Source organism: Cervus elaphus, chromosome 28, assembly GCF_910594005.1.
Source record: "Cervus elaphus chromosome 28, mCerEla1.1, whole genome shotgun sequence".
NCBI lineage: Eukaryota > Metazoa > Chordata > Mammalia > Artiodactyla > Cervidae > Cervus > Cervus elaphus.
Window position 1 is genome coordinate 41,979,902 of NC_057842.1, and position 19,952 is coordinate 41,999,853.

General features: G+C 36.0%; 1 protein-coding gene across 1 annotated transcript in view; it reads right to left on the minus strand.

Moving 5' to 3' along the window:
- Nucleotides 1–6,284: 6,284 nt before the first annotated feature.
- Nucleotides 6,285–19,952, minus strand: part of CDC40 (cell division cycle 40) — a 43,161-nt gene continuing 29,493 nt past the window's right edge. Inside the window, exons 10-15 of the mRNA XM_043890009.1 lie at nucleotides 18,330–18,431; nucleotides 17,185–17,300; nucleotides 16,794–16,927; nucleotides 11,999–12,075; nucleotides 9,266–9,410; nucleotides 6,285–8,240 (exon numbers count right to left, since the gene is read on the minus strand). Of these exons, the coding sequence (XP_043745944.1) occupies nucleotides 8,063–8,240; nucleotides 9,266–9,410; nucleotides 11,999–12,075; nucleotides 16,794–16,927; nucleotides 17,185–17,300; nucleotides 18,330–18,431 (752 nt within the window). The 3' untranslated portion in view covers nucleotides 6,285–8,062. The remainder of the gene's footprint in view (nucleotides 8,241–9,265; nucleotides 9,411–11,998; nucleotides 12,076–16,793; nucleotides 16,928–17,184; nucleotides 17,301–18,329; nucleotides 18,432–19,952) is intronic.

Here is a 19,952-nt window from a genome sequence, read left to right on the forward strand (position 1 = left end):
TCCCGGTTCGTAAATGGGAAGAAAAGTCTACTAATAAACCAGGACCAGACCTGCAGATCTGTTAGAGTGGGGATCATTTTTGTAGCAGGCAGGTTTAAACAATCTACTCAATTAAAATATGTCCACCAAATGGAAGCTTACTGAAAAAATATGGGGTCCCCAAAGCTTCTCTGACAATATATTCAGGTTGCCAAAAAGATCTTGCAAGGCTTGGAAGTGACTCTTGGCCCTGGCTGGTCCGACATGGCTCCTGGATTTTAAGGAGGACCCAGTCACTTGGAAGTATAGCTTGCATTTCCTTTGCTTCAAATTCGCCTTTGACTTTCAGATAGATGAACTCAGATGTGAATATCTGTGACACACATCTCTTAATTAACTCCTACCAGAGTTAATAAATTAATCTGAAAATACAACTTTAATAATGCTCTTATCAAATGATTCTGTTTTAGACAAAAGACATATGAGGATATAAAATAGTCAGAGGTCAACCTTTAGGCATGAAGTCTATGTCACAATCTGAGATTAAAGTCAAAGAAAAACAATTTTCTCGTTCTCCTTTTTCTTAGAATGATTGTATTTTATGTAGTTATAATAGGTTATCAATAAATATTTGTAACTATTTGACATGTTCAAATAAAGGGAGCCAGGAAGACGTAAACAAACTTCTGTTAGACTAAAGGTCCACTAGTCTTTGCATCAGGCTAGAACAAAAGCAAATTTATGAATTTACAGTGTTTAGTTCAAATCAGTTATTCATGTAAGCATTTCTGCTTTGGCTATAAGATTTTATTTATTATATAGTAAATACCATGCAAGATTTGTGTTTCCTAAATACTACATGTTTGGATTTTGTAAAGCAGCTTCTATTAATACCAGGGAACCAGCCTCATCATCATATTTGTCCAGATGAAAAATGAAGGCCTCATTGAAACAGATAATTCTGTTGCTACTTGACCATACAATGGTACCTACAAGCTCAATTATGTAACATGATTCTCTTCTTTTAGAGATAAGTTTATGTTTGCCTTTAAGCAATAATTCTTTTTTGTACTAGCCAATTGCTGGTTCTTTGTGAATTCAGTACATTTAATTATATGCTAAAATATGTTTCTGTTCTCACATTTAGAGAGGTATTTGAACTTACCACATGAAATTGTAATCCAAAGATTCGATATATTCTTAAACTGCCTAAATTTAGAAATTATAGAAATTATTTTATTGTATTTCTGTCCTTAAGTATATCAAGCAAGCTAAATATTGTCACACTTTATGTTAAGCACGATACAAGGAAATATGAGTTCTCAACAAATACCTGTTACAACTAATGCTGTGTTAAACCAGCAGCTTCATATTCTCATAAAATATTTTAAGTTTGTCTTAGTGATTGGTTTTGTGGAATAAGATTGTCTGAAATAGTAAGGGATTTTTTTTTTCCTGCTAAGTTTGAATTCTAATCTAGACTTTTAATAGAGAAGCTTAGTATGTATATGACAGATATGCAGTTAATATCTATCAAGGAGCTAGGTTGGTCAATGACTGTGGTCCTGAGTCCCCCAGTGGTTCTCTTCCACTGCAGCTCCTCCCTCAAGACCCTTAGACTGCCCCAAGATCAAGCAATTAATGCATAGCACAATAGGCAGTCTCCAGGACCCTGCCCCTTCCCTGTCTTTAGCTTCTATTCTGCTTTATGTCCTACATTTCTGGTCATTAGATATTCACCCTAGGTAGGTGTGATAATATCCAAAAGTCCAAGTGAGTTCTATAACATTAGGGAGAAACCGCCATTTTGTATCAATAAAAATAAGCTATCTGTACAAGAAAATATTTTTTAAGGATTGATGTCAAATCAAACATTGTTTCCTCAGGGACCTCCCCTTATTGAAGGCCCCCGGTTATGTTTCCCTACAATGTCTTCTGGGCTTCCCTGGTGGCTCAGCAGTAAAGAAGCCGCCTACAATGCAAGAGACTGCCTGCAATGCAGGAGATGTGGGTTCAAACCCTGGGTCAGGAAGATCTGGAGAAGGAAATGGCAACCCATGCCAGTATTCTTTTTTTTTTTCATTTATTTTTATTAGTTGGAGGCTAATTACAATATTGTAGTGGTTTTTGCCGTACATTGACATGAATCAGCCATGGATTTACATGTGTTCCCCATCCTGATCCCCCCTCCCACCTCCCTCCCTATCCCATCCCTCTGGGTCATCCCAGTGCACCAGCCCTGAGCACTTGTCTCATGCATCCAACCTGGACTGGCAATCTGTTTCACACTTGATAATATACCTGTTTCAATGCTATTCTCTCAGATCATCCCACCCTCGCCTTCTCCCACAGGGTCCAAAAGTCTGTTCTATACATCTGTGTCTCTTTTTCTGTCTTGCATTTAGGGTTATCGTTACCATCTTTCTAAATTCCAGATATATGCGTTAGTACACTGTATTGGTGTTTATCTTTCTGGCTTACTTCACTCTGTATAATGGGCTCCAGTTTCATCCATCTCATTAGAACTGATTCAAATGTATTCTTTTTTAATGGCTGAGTAATATTCCATTGTGTATATGTACCATAGCTTTCTTATCCATTCGTCTGCTGATGGGCATCTAGGTTGCTTCCATGTCCTGGCTATTATAAACAGTGCTGCCATGCCAGTATTCTTGTCTGGGAAATCCCATGGACAGAGGAGCTTGGCAGGCTACAGTTCATTTGGTCTCAAGAGTTGGACACGACTTAGCAACTAAACCACCACCACCACCACCGTGTCTTCTGTTCCCCCCAGCTTCACACTCCTTTTACTTTCATGGTCTCCTTATGTGGTGACTTTCCCTCCATGGGGGTAAGAGCCGTGTCTGTATCCCAGTGCCTACCATGGGACCTGCTAGGTCAAATGGGCTCCGTAAATAGTGTTGAATATGAATATAAAGAAAGCTATTTCACATAGGATTTTTCAGTGAAATTATTTCATCATTATCTGTCATTGACTTTTTTTCTGATATTAAAAATATCTTTGGAATTTAGATGAATCAATATCTCTCATTTTGGTTAATTTAAGACACAAGTCCTTTTCTTGACATGGTTGTGTATTACACTACTTGCAGTAATCCTCATTCCTGATTAAAGATGCTAACCTGAAGATCTTTCTTGACCCTGGGGACTTGAGAGCTATAAAATAATTGAATCAAATAAATACAATAATAATTAAAGGCTCAATTATTGTTAGAAGTTATCCTAGGATACTAAACCTCAGTCTTCCTTTCTCATTCTTCATTGTTTTTTTTTTTTTTTAAATACAATTCCCAGAGAACAACTTTTTAGAGTCAGTGTATTAGATCACAACTCACAGTACCATGGAGAATATTTTTCAGTTTATGAGAGAAAGAAGGTATGATGATGTGAGGCTACTTCTGTCAAGGACAGGGGCTGGCTGGCATTCCTATAAAAGTGATTAAAACCACAGTGGTTTTTTAGGACAAAAAATATTAAGGTAGTTTTTCAAAGAGTAAAAAGGAGAGAGAGCATATTATGTTCTCGAGGCTATTTGACTGAAGTCAGAAAAGTCCTTCCCAGCACAGTTACCATTTGGTCTAACTCTGGTGGAAGAGGCTGTTAGAATGTCTTTAGTTACAAGTTCTGTTTTACTAAAGGACGAAATAAACACAGTCTATTAACTACCTCAGAGAAAGCAAGCTGGAAGCCATAAAAATCACAACACAAATATGACAATTTTAAAATACACAATTAAGTGGCAGTATGTAGAGGAAACAGGATAGCGGGATGAAGGGAGAAAGATTCTGACACTGCTAACTAGCTGTGTGATAACAAGCAATTCATCACCCTTATTGGCCTATTTTCTTATCTTAGGTTGGAATATTTGATTTCTAAGGTTTCTTCTAGTTTAAAAATCTCATTATTCTAAGATTTTTGTGATTAGAGAAGGCTTAGATGGTGGTTAGGTAATTTCTTGATTTGTGTGCTATAAAAGGCAAGTCTTAGGATAAATTCAAGAGAATCCAAATGATAGGTTGATTCACAAGAAAAGGCCCAGATTAAAGATGAATCCATTATAATGGCTCTCCAGTCATCAAGTGAAGTACCCTTAGGTAAAGTACCTTTTTAGGTAACACACTTAAGCTCCCAAGGTTCTAAAAACCAGAATGTTTCAGACTGCATTTGTTTATACTTCGGTGTTTTTAGAATGCTCTAACAAAGGGGCAACATCCAAAGATACTAGATTAAGGATGTATTTTCATGGTGATCTTTCTTTAAGTATTATGTGTGAATATATATGTATGCATGTGTGTACACACATGTACATACACAGACACATGTTTATGTATATATATGAATGCCCAACAAAGAAAAACCTTCAGACACAAAAAGTTCAGAGGGATCCTAGAACCTGAGAGGTAGCAGGAACCTACACTGCAGTGGTCTTAAGAGTTCAGTATACCAGTGAGGGCCAGGGGCCTAGAGCATTAGCGATAAGGCTTGTTGTTTGGTGGGACAGGATTGGAGCTGATACCTGTAGCAGTGGGACCTTTGGAGGGTGACAATCTCAATGGAAGAGGGTTCTAATAAAGGACCTCTATCCCCCTTCTTCCAAGCACAAGGAAGTCTACCCTTCCTGTAGCTCTGGAGAAAATCAGTTTGTTTTAAGAATTTGAAACCTTCAGTCTCTTTAAGAAACTGAATTTATAATCACATGGTTTGGAAATCCGTAAGTTGAAAAATTTAGATAAAAAACTGGTTCTAGGGGGTGATGCCTCAGAGCAATCTTGTGCTAGGTCATTCATTTTATTTACCCACTGATCAAATAAATATTTGATAACACGAATTTTGAGCCAAGTGTTATAGTGGAATCTTCTTTCCTTTGGCTCTTCTCTTCTTCTTAGTTCCCCTTAGTATTTGCCTTGTTTATACTGTATTTCATCAGTAATTTTATGATCCATTAAGAAAGAATGCTGCCAATTAAATTATGACACATCATTAAGATATAGCTCTATTTCAGAGGGGACAAAAATGAGAAAAACATGCACTGTTGATGAAGAATAGCATCAGTGTTCCCTAGGTCTCTTTGAGACCCAAAGTTAATACTGCTGATGGATATTTTGACCTGGATGGCACTTCACACTTCCCTCTCCATTCCTGAATTCATTATGGTTCCCTAATCATCCACTACTTTCTTCTGAATTCTGTATCTCAGTAAGGGGCACCATCTCCAGGTAGTTCTCAGTCCACATTGTTTCACATTCTGAGAAACAGGATTTTTCAAGTAGAGTCTCTATAATTGTTGCTGGTGTTGCAATTCTTACAGCTACCATTCAAGGGTTTGTTATTTCACTGTCCATGTTTTCTTCCAGGTAATTAATAGCTAAGAACATCAACCAGCCTCACAATGCGTCCTCAAAAGTCACTCTATACTTTCATACTTAGAGAAGTGCCTGTTTGATACTACTCCAATGTTCCTTATCTTAAAACTGGCTCCTTATTAAGGACAAAGTATTCCCAGCTTGTGCTTCACTATGTAAATATTCATTAAACTTTCTACCAAAGCATCATTACTATCCATAACTTTCAGGAAGGAAATCTGTCCTGGGTGTGAGAAAAGGGTTGCAGTGAGGAAAAAGAGCCAGATGGTAATCACTTATTTCCAGTCACAATATGATCTTGAAATCTTTAATGCTGAAAAAGAACCCCACACATTTGTGTACTCTAAAATAGGTGCAATCAAGACTCAGTGGCACCAAGTGAATAAATATGGACTGTGTTAAAACTTATTCTCTGTGCTCTGAGGGCATTGGCTTGTATTTTTGTCACTTATTTAGGATAAGCCCATTAATATACTATACTCACCTTTAAAGCATCATTACTCCCCAGAAAAATCAAAGTGACAGTGAAAGTCGCTCGGTCGTGTCCAACTCTTTGGGACCCCAAGGAGCCCATGGAATTCTCTAGGCCAGAATACTGGAGTGGGTAGCCTTTCCCTTTTCCAGGGGATCTTTCCAACCCAGGGATCAAACCCAGGTCTCCTGCATTGCAGGTGGATTCTTTACCAGCTGAGCCACCAGGGAAGCCCAAGAATACTAGAGAGGGTAGCCTTTTCTTTCTCCAGTGGATCTTCCTGACCCAGGAATTGAACCGGGGTCTCTTGCATTGCAGGCAGATTCTTTACCAACTGAGCTATCAGGGAAGCCCAGAAAAAGGACTCATTTAAAATCTGCAAATGGTTTAATCTGGTGTCTCAGAGTTGAGACTTAAAAGGAGACTAAGAACAAAAATTTTGATAACACTTTCTACAAAAATGCTTTATTTAAAAATACCATCTTTTTTTAAAAAAAGACAACTTTTATATACAGTTCCTTAGTTTAGAAACAGTTAAAAACACAATAAAATAAACCCAGATTTAGAAGTTATGATTTGTAACATACATAATACTGGTCCTGAACAAGACAGTTCAAATGTATGATTAATTCTTTGTCCCATCACATTTCAATAATTCACATTTGTTAAAACCAGTGGTTGGGACTACAGAAAAGCTTCTGATTGAATTTTTTCCTGTTCAGGAAATGGCAGTCACCTTTCCCAGCAGATCAAGAAATAGAAATGGCAGCGGCAAGGCAGTGTATTATTTCTTTGGGTGCTGTGTCCAAAATATACTTCTACCACTTTTCTCTTTATTTTCTTACTTGAAATTTATATGTGGCTATAGCACCTGGTCATCTATACCAGGTCTTTTTAAATTCTAATGTTTAAAAATGGAAGTTCGAAGGGCATGGAGCATGAACTGCTCTTGGTAGCACAGGACTCAGAGCTAATGGCCCTGGGATATCAACACTCAACAAGATTCTGGTCTCCAAGTCAGCAGTCTGAGCAGCTTTGAGCCAATCTTTTATAGCATGGCACTGAAATATTTCACACTACATTCAAACATCTGACATAGATTTGTAAAAAAGAAAAAAAAAAAAGGAGAAATGGCTTGTCAAACTAAAGTGCTATTAGCTACTATGTTTAAGAAGCTATCTTGATTTCACAATCTGAAGTTTAAAAAAAAAAAATTTTTTTTTTAAACCAATCACAGTCCCTGCTTCTCAAATTAGGAACCCTAGTCATCTTCCCAGAGTGTCAATTTTACCCAAAGATTTGGAAAGAAGTTTAACATTTTTCTAATCTTAAAAAGTTCTATTGAATATATTCATAAGCAAAATCAGATTAGTTTTAAATAAAACATACAGCTTCAAAGAAATTACAAGCTGACATTTTGAACTATGTTCTCACATCCAATCTCCTATGAGGAGTATTTCAATAGTAACATCTGTGAAACAGTGACCTAGGAGACCCTGATTTCTGAAAGTGTAGCCAGGTCCTTACTGGACAGTAAATACAAATACAATTCCTTCTCTTGAGTTCCATTTTCAAAAATAATGTGATTCTCTGCTTATATATAGTCCTGTCTATACTGATCAAGAAGAGAGCCAAGGAAAGAACTCTGGACTGATTTTTATTTTACACTGTTTAACAATTAGAGGGATGCTCAAGTCAGAGAAGATTGATGGCTTACAACTAAACAGACACTACATAAGTAATAAAAAAATAATGGAACTCCTGAATCCAAAAGATTAGAACTGACCCATGGAAAATAACAGGAACAGTAATTGTGGGTGGTTTTTATCCTTCTTTCAGATTCACATTAAATCATATCATCCCTGTTCTTTCCTTTCTGTTGAAGAGGTAATCCACTAGGGATTCCTTCTCAGCTCCAAAAAGATCCTTTCAGTACATCATGGGGGTAAACCCAAACTGCCTGCCAATAATAACCACTTGTCAAATGTTAAGTCAATGGTCATTCTCGTATAATAACACCTATAAAGAACAAAACGAAGTTGCTAATGAAATTATATGGGCCAAATTTACAGTTTTTTTTTAAACAATGGTTAAACTATTTCATAAGGCCATGTAAGAAAATCATAACCTGTAAATCAAGTTGTCATCCAACACCTTTAATAATTAAATATAGTTAAATATGATATTGGATCAAAAATGATCCTAGATAGTTTAAGGATTAATCCCATTAATCCCACAATTTAATGAGACCATCCCAACCACAAGTTATGACTTTAGATGTTTCATGAGGATGCCACACTGCACCTATACACACTTTATCATGAGCTTTAAATCTACTGTAGAGTTTTGTGGTCTTCCAGTCCCAGATGTTTAACTTTCCATTTCCATCTCCTGAAATCACATAGCTGTAATGAGAAGAAAAATAAATTCAAATAATTCAAGTACCTTAAAATGGTAAACAAGATGAGGAACAGAGAAAGAGTTTATATTTCTTACTCTAACATAAAAAAAATCAATGTGACTGTATAATACTTGAATAATAAGGTAGTATATAAAGCAGTCTATAGTTTAATCTTCTATCAAAAAACCTCCCCATTGAGTGACCAGTCTTAGAGAGAAAAATTACTTTCAACTTGGAAAACTGGGAGACCCATGGGCCACAGTGAATGCAGTATCACAATCACTCTCTAAGACAGTCAGAAGCAGTGTAAGGGGGTCAATTTCACACACATGTAAGCCATGCAAACACATGTAGACCCATTCAACTGGAGTAGACTCTACCATCTTTGTAATTATTTTTGGCTCCAAAAGCTTCTGAATATGTCAAAGACTCATTCAGAGGTAGGAGTCTAAGTGCCAATTACCAGGCTAAACATACAAGGTTACAGGAATTTCTGAATAAGTGATACCCATATATTTTAGCTAACAACAGTGGAATGAATACAGAGTTTCACTCTTAGAAAGGCTCTAGGCTTCAAAAATCTAGTGTGACTGAGAAACATTCAGAGGCTGGATTTGAGGTTTTAGCACAGAAAAGCTGTAGTGACGTTGTTAACTTCAACCCCACAATAAAGGATTAATTCCTCTGGTGCTCATTAAATCACAGCAATATAGTGCTTATAGTCCTCACAGCCTTGCTTAGAAAAGCAGAAGGAAAGTCGCTGCCTATATGGACAGGGACTCATTATGTGCTTAAAGGGCACAGAACTAACTAACTAATGTAGAGAGATATACTGAAGAACTTAAAAAAAAAAAGCGCCAAATATAACTGTCTTAATTTGTTCTTGTTTTTTATCTGGCATTTAGACAATCTGAACAATTCTCGTACAATTACATATATAAAAGTGATTTGTATACTGTTGCTATTTGTATATAGTAGTTTATATCATCATATATGAATATGGGAATAAATAAGAAAGTTTAAACTTACCTCATGTCTGGTGAAAAGTCTACTTGACAAGCATAGCCTGCTACCATATGGCCCTTAAAAATTTTCTTCTTATTCAATCTAAATCTGTTCTGTGCTCCAAAAATTAAGATTTGGTTGTCCATTGATTGGCACGCTAGCCATTTTCCTGTAAATTCAATAAGTGAGACATTTTAGAGGAAGACTGAAAATTTTAAAAAGACTTTTATTTAAGTAGGTTCAGTCATTAATATTATTTTGTTCCCAACTACTATATAACAATAGGAAAATAAATTTACCATACTGCCTGTGAAGTGTTACAGATTTATTGAAAGTGAGAAATATTTGTATTTTACAGAGTAAGGGATTTTGCTCATAAAATCTTGTATCATTTAGCATTTTTCCTAGAAAAGTTTTCTTCTGTTTAAATAAGGATATACAAAAACTCCGAGTTTAGCATTAATAAAACAAAACTAAATTTTATGAAATGAAATGAATTTGTAATAAATAATAGAACCATGGAGAGAAAAAGACTATTTGTGTTAACTATGGAAAGAGGAAAGATGAACTCTAGGTGAGAAAGCCTAGGATTATTAAATAAAACTGTACAAAGATATGATCAAAACAATCTTTAGTAACTTTAGTAAAAAAAAATTTAGTAAAACACTTTCAATAATTTTAGTAATGCTATAGTAACACAATGCTTTTTAAAAAGTTTTATTGAAGTAATAGTTGATTTACAATGTAGCATTTAATTTCTGCTATATAGCAAACTGACTGATATACACATATTCTTTTCCATTATGGTTTATCAAAGATATTGAATATAGTTCCCTGTGCTATACAGAGGACCTTATTGTTTATCCATTCTATATATAATAGCTTGTATCTGCTAATCCCAAACGCCCACACCCTCCCCCCATGCCCCTTGGCAACCCCAATTATGTTCCCTATACCTGAAAATATGTTTTTGTTTTATATATATATTCATTTGTGTTCTATTTGAGATTTCACATATGTGTGATATCATATGGTATTAGTCTATCTCTTTCTGACCTACTCCACTTAGTATGATAATCTCTGTTGTTATTTAGTCACTAAGTCATGTCCGACTCTTTTTGAGACCCCATGAACTGCAGCCCACTAAGCTACTCTGTCCATGGGATTTCCCAGGCAAGAATACGGGAGTGGGTTGCTATTTCCTCCTACAGGGGTTCTTTCTGACAGAGTCTGAACTTGCATTGGGCCACCAAGGAAGCCCATGATAATATGTAGGTCCATCCATTCTGTGTAATAGCATTATTTCATTCCTTTTTATGGCTGAGTAGTATTCCACTGTATATAGTACTACATCTTCTTTATTCATTCATCTGTCAATGGACATTTAGGCTGTTTCCATGCCTTGGGAATTGTGCAGCCATGAACACAGGGGTGCATGAATCTTTTCAAAATACAGTTTTGTCTGGGTATATGACCAGGAGTGGCGCTGCTGAATCATATGGCAACTCTATTTTTAGTTTTTTGAGGAAACTTCATACTGTTTTCCATAGTGGCTACACCAATTTACATTCCCACTAATAGTGTAAGAGTCCCCTTTCCTCCATACCCTCTCTAGCATTTATTTATAGACTTATTAATGACATCCATTCTGATTGGTGTGAGGTAGTACCCCACTGTAGTTTTTGATTTGCAGTGCTCAAAGAGTTAGTGATGAAGAGCATCTTCTAATGTGCCTATTGGTCATCTGTATGCCTTGTTTGGAAAAATGTCTATTTAGGTCTTCTGCCCATTTTTTGATTTGGGCCACAGTGCTTTTAACTCCTCAGGATTCACCAAAACCACTAGCATCTAAACTGCAGTATCTTTGCATCCTATATATTATAGACATGATAAAGGATGACCCTAACAATGTTCACAGTCAGACTAGGTAAGTGGCTTTGTTCAAGATGGGCACAGTATTGGTGACGGACGGTTTAAAAATACACTGTATGAAATGTAGGTGCACAAATGTGACTGTATACAATATGGTGATTATCCGAACAGCATCCTGTGAGGTTGTTCTTCTCATAAAAATCATAGGACACTTGACAAGTGTCCACAGATTTGCCTATGGTAGATGCTTCGACTGGAAGAGCAAAATCTTTCTTGCTCCTTCGTCCTTGCTCTATTTTCACAGCAGCTACATGAGCTGACAGTGGCTTTGCGACCATGCTGCCCAAACATCGGGTCCTCCACTTTAATATCCTCATGTAAAATTATATCAGTATATCTGTAGTACTTGTACTTAAAAGGCAATGAATTACTGAATAGAAAACAGTATTAAGCAGACTTATCTTTTTAATTTTTGCCTGAGAAAATCTTTCTCAGGTGAATTGCTAAGGTGTTCTCATATAAGGAACCAGAACAAAATTACCTATTCCCCAAAAGAAAAAGAGCTCATAGTAAATATGAGTTGCTGAATATGATTCTGTTGGAAGAATAATTTAAAAAAAAACAACCCTGATTCTCAGATGGAAATCCTTAGATGCTCGGGTAATGTTGCAAATCATTGCTTCTTTTATTTTTACCTTTTTTAAAAAAAAAAAACAAGAGAATGGGTGAGGTGACTCATAAATGAAAATCAGTGATTATTTCTAATATACAAGTATGGCACTGTGACAGACTTTCCCTAGGAGGGAATGGCCAAGGCTCTTTTGAAAACAGAAATCACACAGTGTCTTAGAAGCTCATTTAAAAACACTGTATCTACTAACTCACCATTTGGAGACAAAGTCACTGCAGGCATTGAGTGCATACTGGGTTCTGCTATATACTTGAAATCCACAGGGATATCCCTAAAAATTAAAAATAACCTATCAGAATAGTAACTTTTAAAAGTACTTTTAGAAGAATAATCTCTGAAACAAAAGAGATGCTCTTGAAATTACAAAGTTTCATGAAACTTCCTGGAGGAAGGAAAACCACAAAATGACATTCTATTATTATAAAGCTTTTACTTATACAAATGACTTTCCATGATAATTACAAGTGTCAGTGATTTAGTTTTCTACCGCTATTTGATTTTAACTTTTCCCTTTATGTTAAAAAATAATCTGTTATTATAAGTTCTTTAATAATGAACTCATCTAAAAATGTACCATGGTAGACAGAAGCAAGATGTCTGAGGCAAGCCTGCAGGGAAGTATTCCTTTACCTGCCAATCAACCGTAACTTGGCACTTTGCAAGCAGGTTCAAGTGCTAAAGAGCCTTCAGCAATGCAAGTAGATGGTAGGCAAAGATGTACAGGGATCTGCAAGCAGGTCAAACCCATCCAGAAATCTCATAATTTCTGGCAGATTAAGCACCTGGACATCTATTTTCAGCTTATATGTAAAGTATTCCAAATGTATACAGTGTAGGAGAAAAAACATTAAACATTTTTTCTTGTGAGAATAAAAGAATAATTACAAAATAAAAAAGAATAAAATGAAAACAACAAAAATTCAAAACTAGTCACCTAAATCGAAAACCATCCAAAGTTCTAAGTGTCTTTTCATTTTTAATACTCTCCATGATAATAATAATAAAAAAAATTTCAGTGGTTCTGAAGGATTTTGATCTTGCTGCTTTTCATGAGACATCAGAAATGGTTTTTTGTAGAGTAATGTGTGGGGAATGTAATCTGATGAATAACACAGAAAGTTGCTGCTGCTGCTAAGTCGCTTCAGTCGTGTCCGACTCTGTGCAACCTCAGAGACGGCAGCCCACCAGGCTCCGCTGTCCCTGGGATTCTCCAGACAAGAACACTGGGTGGGTTGCCATTTCCTTCTCCAATGCATGAAAGTGAAGTCGCTCAGTCGTGTCCAACTCTTAGCAACCCCATGGACTGCAGCCCACCAGGCTCCTCCGTCCATGGGATTTTCCAGGCAAGAGTACTGGAGTGGGTTGCCATTGCCTTCTCCGATAATACAGGATATAAAGCACCAATTTCAATTTCAAACTATGGTTCAAGTTCAAAGACTGATTAATTAGAAAACAACAACGACAATAATAATAATATGCCTTTTAAGTAAGGATCTTCTGTATCCATCTATCACCCCAGAAGAAGTAAACAATCAGAAAAAACTTCCATCACAGTCTTTGTTGGAGGAAAACACTTTCTGATGTAACCTGAGGAACAGTAAGATTTATCAAATCCCAAAGCCTTTATACCTCTAAATAACAGTGAGAAGTGACTTCAAAATGATCCAAATATATTGAGACGAGCTTAAATCTTAAAAAGGTTCAACTGCTTTTCCCTTCTCATATTTATTATTAGTAGTTGATAATTTTATAACATGATTTTAAAAAATAAGAGCATTTTGTAAATTAAGTTAACAACACTTCAGGTTCGTTATCAACCCATGTTTTATGAAAAGTACACAAAAAAATTTAAACAGATGGCAGCCCACTCCAGTATTCTTGCCTGGAGAATCCCCATGGACAGAGGAGCCTGGCGGCTTCCAGTCCATGGGGTTGCAAAGAGTCGGACATGACTGAGTGAACAACCACAGCACAGCACAGCATGTTACAAATACTTTTCAGCCTGGAAATGAAATTATCAAAAAAAAAAAAAACCCTAACAAAAATGTATGACATTTTAAAGATAAAAAAATAGTGCCAACCTCTGAAATTTTCTTTTAAAAACATTTTAACAAAAATAAATGCCTTTGGTAGAAAACATGCCTATGATAGCTCATGCAGTAGGATACCACAGGATGCTCAATATCTAATTACATCTCCTGTTCTCCTTTAAAACTGTGTAATAGTCTTAGTTTGTATGATATTGTTTAAGAAAATCAACTTTCCTTTGGATAAACCAGGAGGATGGATATTATGCTAAGTGAAATAAGTCAGACAGAGACAGACACATACTATATGGTATCACTTATTTGTGTAATCTTTAAAAAAAAATAAAGTCAAACTCATAGAAATAGACAGTAGATGGTGGCTGCCAGGGGATGGGTGGAGGGGTGAGTAGGAAATTAGGTAAAACTAGCAAAAGGGTGCACAGCCTTAGCTGTAAGATGAATAAGGTCTGATGTTCTGATGGATACCATGGTGGCTATTGTTGATAATACTGTACTGCATAACTGAAATCTGCTAGGACAGTACAAACTAAGTGTTGTCACAAAACAAAAAGTAAATATGTGAGGTGATGGATATGTTAATTAACTCAGTGTGAAAGAGCTAATTAATTCTTTCACACTGTATATGTATATCAAATCATTATGTTGTACACTTTAAATACATTATAATTTTATTAATACCTCAATAAAACTGGTGAGAAAAACAGAAAAGAAAATCTCTAGAACTAGTTTGATCTGAGTTTAAATTCTGGCACTTTCAAGTTTCATGGGAACTACTTAATGTATCTCAGTTTTCTTATCTATAAAACAGGAAAAGCAAATATAGCTGTCTCATAAGATTACTTGCCCATTAAATAAAATAGTTCAGGCAAAATGCTTAGTGTGCCTGCGACACAGAAAGAGCTCAATAAAAGTAACATCATTAATAATTATGACAAAATGATTTTCTTAGGTATCTAGTCTGTGTGCCAGGCATTGTGCTGGTGTTGGAGACAGATGGAGAGTTGAGGCAGTTCTTTCTCTCATGGTTAAGAACTTGTCAGGATACAACATTGTAAATCAACTATACTTAAAAAATACATATATACCCCACACCCCGTAAAAAGGAAAGGAGCTTGTCAGAGAAGAGGAATAAATAAGCAAGCACTATTAATAAAAAGCTGTGGGAAGCGAAGGGTTGTTTGTGTGGGATGATAGAGAAGAGGCACCTAATCTTATGTGAAGATTGGTTAAGAAGGTTCTAATAGCAAGTGAGAATTGAACTGAAATCTACAGGATGTCATCATTCATAATGAAACAGTATTTTGACTCTTAGGAATATTTCTTAAGCTCTGAGAAGTAAAAAAACGCCTGTTACCATTTAATTTAATCAAAATATTTTGCTGACCAATGCTCTAATTTAGGAAACACTCACAAGTGTTCTAAAAGCCCTGTAACTGGTGTGTATCATTTAAACAGTTAACAATTTACTACTTCACATTTTCAAATGAAGCTGAAAATACCATCTGAAGATACAAACACCTGAAAGTTTAAGTATAATCAAACTGTTAGAGTACATAAAAACAAAACAGTTTTATGTATGCTAAACTAAGTACTTTGTTGTACAAATGGTCTAAGGTGGCCCATATGAAATGATGTCTTAATCAGGTCCTCAGCATGGAACATCACTTCTGAAGTAGGAAAGATCTTAGTTAAAAGACAGTCTCAAATCATGGACCTTAAGAATAATGCTAAGATTTTAAGAATAATGCGAAGACTATGTGTATAGTAGTCAACTCTCCATTAACTGGAGGTAATGTGGAGGGAGTGTGGGAGAAACTGCAGTTAAATTACATTAAATCTTCAATTACCCAAACTGTCCCCTGATGTGTGTAGGGATGTTCTCAGGTCCTTCTCTGGTGGCTCAGACGGTGAAGAATCTGCCTGCGGTGCAGGAGACCCAGGTTTGATCCCCTGGAGAAGGAAATGGCAACCCACTCCAGTGTTCTTGCCTGGAGAATCCCCATGGACAGAGGAGTCTGGTGGGCTACAGTCCATGGGATCGCAGAGTCGGACATGACGGAGCGACTAATTTTTACTTTTCACAGGTCCCCAAACAGACTCAGTTTTGGGAGGAAACTGATGCCTATAGTTTAAGACATCTTACTTCCTACAGCGGAACAACTTCTGAGGGTAGAAAGACACTTTCTAGTCCCTGAAGGCTGTAGCCACAGTTCAGCTATGTCTTACAAGTAACTGTAAAAACAAGCTGGGTTCCAACCAAACATTCACTCTGACAAAAAGGTTACTATGTAGTACTTTGAAAATCAATTATAAAACATGATCTATGATAGGCACTTAGTGACATTATTATTTATTGACTTCAGAAAAGTGGTTTTTTTTTCCCTCTAGGAAAGCATAATTAACCAATATATTCTGATTATACTCTACAAGTAAAACATTTGTATTCTACCATTATAGGCTATGAACAGCAGGACATAAGGATGATGACCTGGGGCAATTTTTTGAATAATCAAAATGCAGATGTTTAAAAAATCAAGAGATTTTAAAATAGTCTCTTATTTTCTAATGATAGGATCTTATACTCAATCCCTAGCATAAGCAATACAATCTATGTTTGTCATCCCTACTTTTTGCAAAGATGAATAAAATACCTAATACAGAATGTAAAACAGCACTATATAAGCTTTTAACTAGTATAAGAAAAATGACTCAAAATACATTTTCTTTAAATAGGTTATATAAAGACTATGAAAAGTAGCATGCTTAACCTTTAATTTTCATTTTCTGGACACCTGAATAGTTAAACCAGTTTGATCGACAGGCCAGAGATCACAGTTGTGAAAATATTCAGATTGTTGTGTATTATCAGGCTTTCTCTTTGGCTACAAAATTTCAAGTTGTTTGCTTTATATAAATCAGATTTTTACTGATAAAAACTTACCATTCCCAAACTCTTAGGCTCTTGTCATCAGATGTGCTTACAAATCTCCTATTCTCATCGACAAAAACAATGGTGTTGACAGCTCCCAAATGCCGATCATATTCCTGCACAATTTCTCCACTTCGAATGTCCCACTGTATATCCAATAAGGGAAAGGGCAAAGACAGACGTAGAGCAGATTTATGAAAACAAAGCTCATAATCATGATAAATGGAGAAGGAAAAGAGATCTCCAATATCATCTTTTTATACATTTACTGCTTTCTGCTAAGACTAGAGCATCAGCAGACCCTAAAAGCAGCAAATATTAAACAAGTTAATATTCCTTATTTCAGTCCCTGATACAATGTAAAGCTCAGGAATCTTAATAAAAATATTGTGAAAAGACTTACTTGCACAATCTTCTTATCAGACATCCCAGCCACAAAGAGATTTTGCTTATCTTCATCAGGATTAAATTTGACACAATAGGGCACTTTTCGGTTTGTAAATCTTGATATACACTGTCCTAAAACCAAAGACCCAAGTTAAAGTAGGTAAAATAAATTTGACCATTTAAAGACAACCCTGGAATTAAGATCTAGAGATAAGAGATCATTTCCTAATAAATTTGGAGAAATGGCAGCCTGTTTGTTCTTTACTGCAAACTGCATTGTTCCTTTTCATGAATTTTTAATGATTAAAAATAATATTTTCAAAAGTAAATCTGTATCATCAATTGCAGAGCAGATAAAACTCTCCAGGTAATTAAAACATGGAGTAAAGAGTTGAGGACCACTGTCAAAGAGGTTAAGAGTATGGGGTTTAGCATTACAAAGACCTTGGTTTAAATCCAATTTGACCATTACTAGCTGTGTAACCCTGGAAAAGTTATCTCTTAAGCCTCAGTTTCCTCATCCATAACAATAGTAGTATTTAAATTCATAGTGAGTGATATTGTTAGGGCTGAACAAGATACTGCGTGTAAGTGCTTAGTATAATGCTTGGTAAACAGTGTTCAATAACTATTAGCTATTTTCTTTATCCTTAAAACTCAGTACGATGAAAGATGGTTCTCTGATTATATAAAATTATACTAGCCATAATGTGCTAATGTAATCAATATGTCTGTGAATATATAAAACCAATCTGCCCATGGAAGTTTAGACCTACATTTTAACCAATTGGGGCAATTAAATTTAATTCTGTTCATCGTGTATTTATTGCGCTTCTATGATTATACAATGCAGCATGGTACGTTATATAGAGGATAACCTAAAGATCAATTAAATAGTCTATGGAAAATTTCAAATTTCCTTATCTACCAATATATTTGCTTTATAAACTGTATTTCGTGGAAAGGAATTTCATACTGAAAGAGCTACTTTTACAGCTCAGTTTCAACTTTATCAATATTTTGTGGTATTACTGACAGCCAATGATATGAGAATCAGCAGTTAGAGAAGGTACCATTTTGGCAGAGAAGACTACTCACATTGTTCCATTTTAAAAAGCTAATTTCTAAGGTAAATATGTGTTAGTATAAGTGAGCTCTTACCTGTCTCGGTGTCCCAGAGCTTAAGATACCTGTCATAAGCTGCGCTGAGGAACTGTGTCCCTGCAGTATTAAAGCAGATATCCCTAACAGCTTTACTGTGACCTAAAGGCAGAGACAATAGAAATGGAGGTGAGGTGAAGTGTCTTCATCTAAAATACAAGCACCATAAGAGAAACAGCATTAAACAGTGTCTTCCAAGCCACGCTGTGAGTCAAAATCACTGGAATTCTACCTCCTGATTTACTGACTCAGAATATGTTATGTGTGGGCTACAGAACGTAGGTGTTTTCCCTCCCTTTGAAAAGCTCCTTAGGTGACTCTGAGGCATAACATTTAGGTAAGAATCAAGAGAAAAGATCTAACTTTGTTTTAAAAAGTCTCTCATAGCACTCTCTTAATAATGTAATACATAAAGCTGATGACTGGTCAAGAATCTAAGGAAACATAACAGTCCAATTATTGCCAATGAAAGAGAAATGACTGGTGACATTTTAAAGGTTCACTCTGAAATTACTAGCCAAGCCGGAAATGAAAACAAAGTGACCTAAAGCCAACGTTCATGAAAATTGTGGCTTCTGTTCAATAATTGTATATTTCTGGGATTACATTACTGAATTTCATAGAAATGGATCCAGCATCTCATGGACTAAACCTTTTTAAAAACAAATACTAACTATATTTAGTTTTAAAATGGCATTTGACAATAAATTAATTTCAAGGTGCTTTGTTTAGAAATCAATCTTACTGGACCAATCAACTCTTTTGAAAGTTATAGGGGTAAATAAAATGTGACTAAATGAAAGCAGAAAGTTTCCTATTTTTTACTATCCCACTATGACCAAGACAACTGTACAAAATGTGCATGGCACAAATGGTCAACAGGGACCCTAAATCACCACCACTGCTAATGACCTCTAGTCATGGCAAGCAGGAATCCTTTCCTACAGCAGGAGTCCTGGTCAGAGCTGTTATCATCTTTCTAAGTGGGAATTTTCAGTTTTCCAGTGAAAAGCTGCAAGAGCAGGGGGGACAAACGAGGACCAAATCCCCTACAACACAGGAGACATTCGGTTCCCTGTATGCTGCCGAGAGCCTTCCCAAAAGTCTTCTGGGCTGCCCTGGCATCTCGGGCAGTATTTATTTGTGCAGTGAGGCCCTAAAATCATAACAAAGCGATACAGAATGGACTCCCACTTAAATCTAAAAACAGAGCCAATATAATTCAAATATTGTTTCATTTCGGTATAGTTAATTTGGAAATGTAACCAGTCTTCATGCAAAATCTGACAAAGACAATCTACCAAAAGTCTGCCACAAAGCTGTCCTCTTTTTGGTCTTCTTTCTTTCAAGGAGTTCTCTTAACCTTTTCTTTTTACCTGTGTTTGCAGCCAATTCCCGGCTTCTCTTCAAAGCTCAACATCTGGCTATCTAATTGCTTACAAGACATTTTCATCTCAGTATCTCAAAAGCAGCTCAAATTCCATGAGTGTGAAACCTTATCATCTTCCTAAGATGAATGGCACCACCATTCAGCCAGCCACCTGGGAGTCGCTCTAGATTTCCACCTCACTCTTTTTACACTCACTTCTAGTTACTAAGAGCCACTGCTTTCAACTCTTTGTT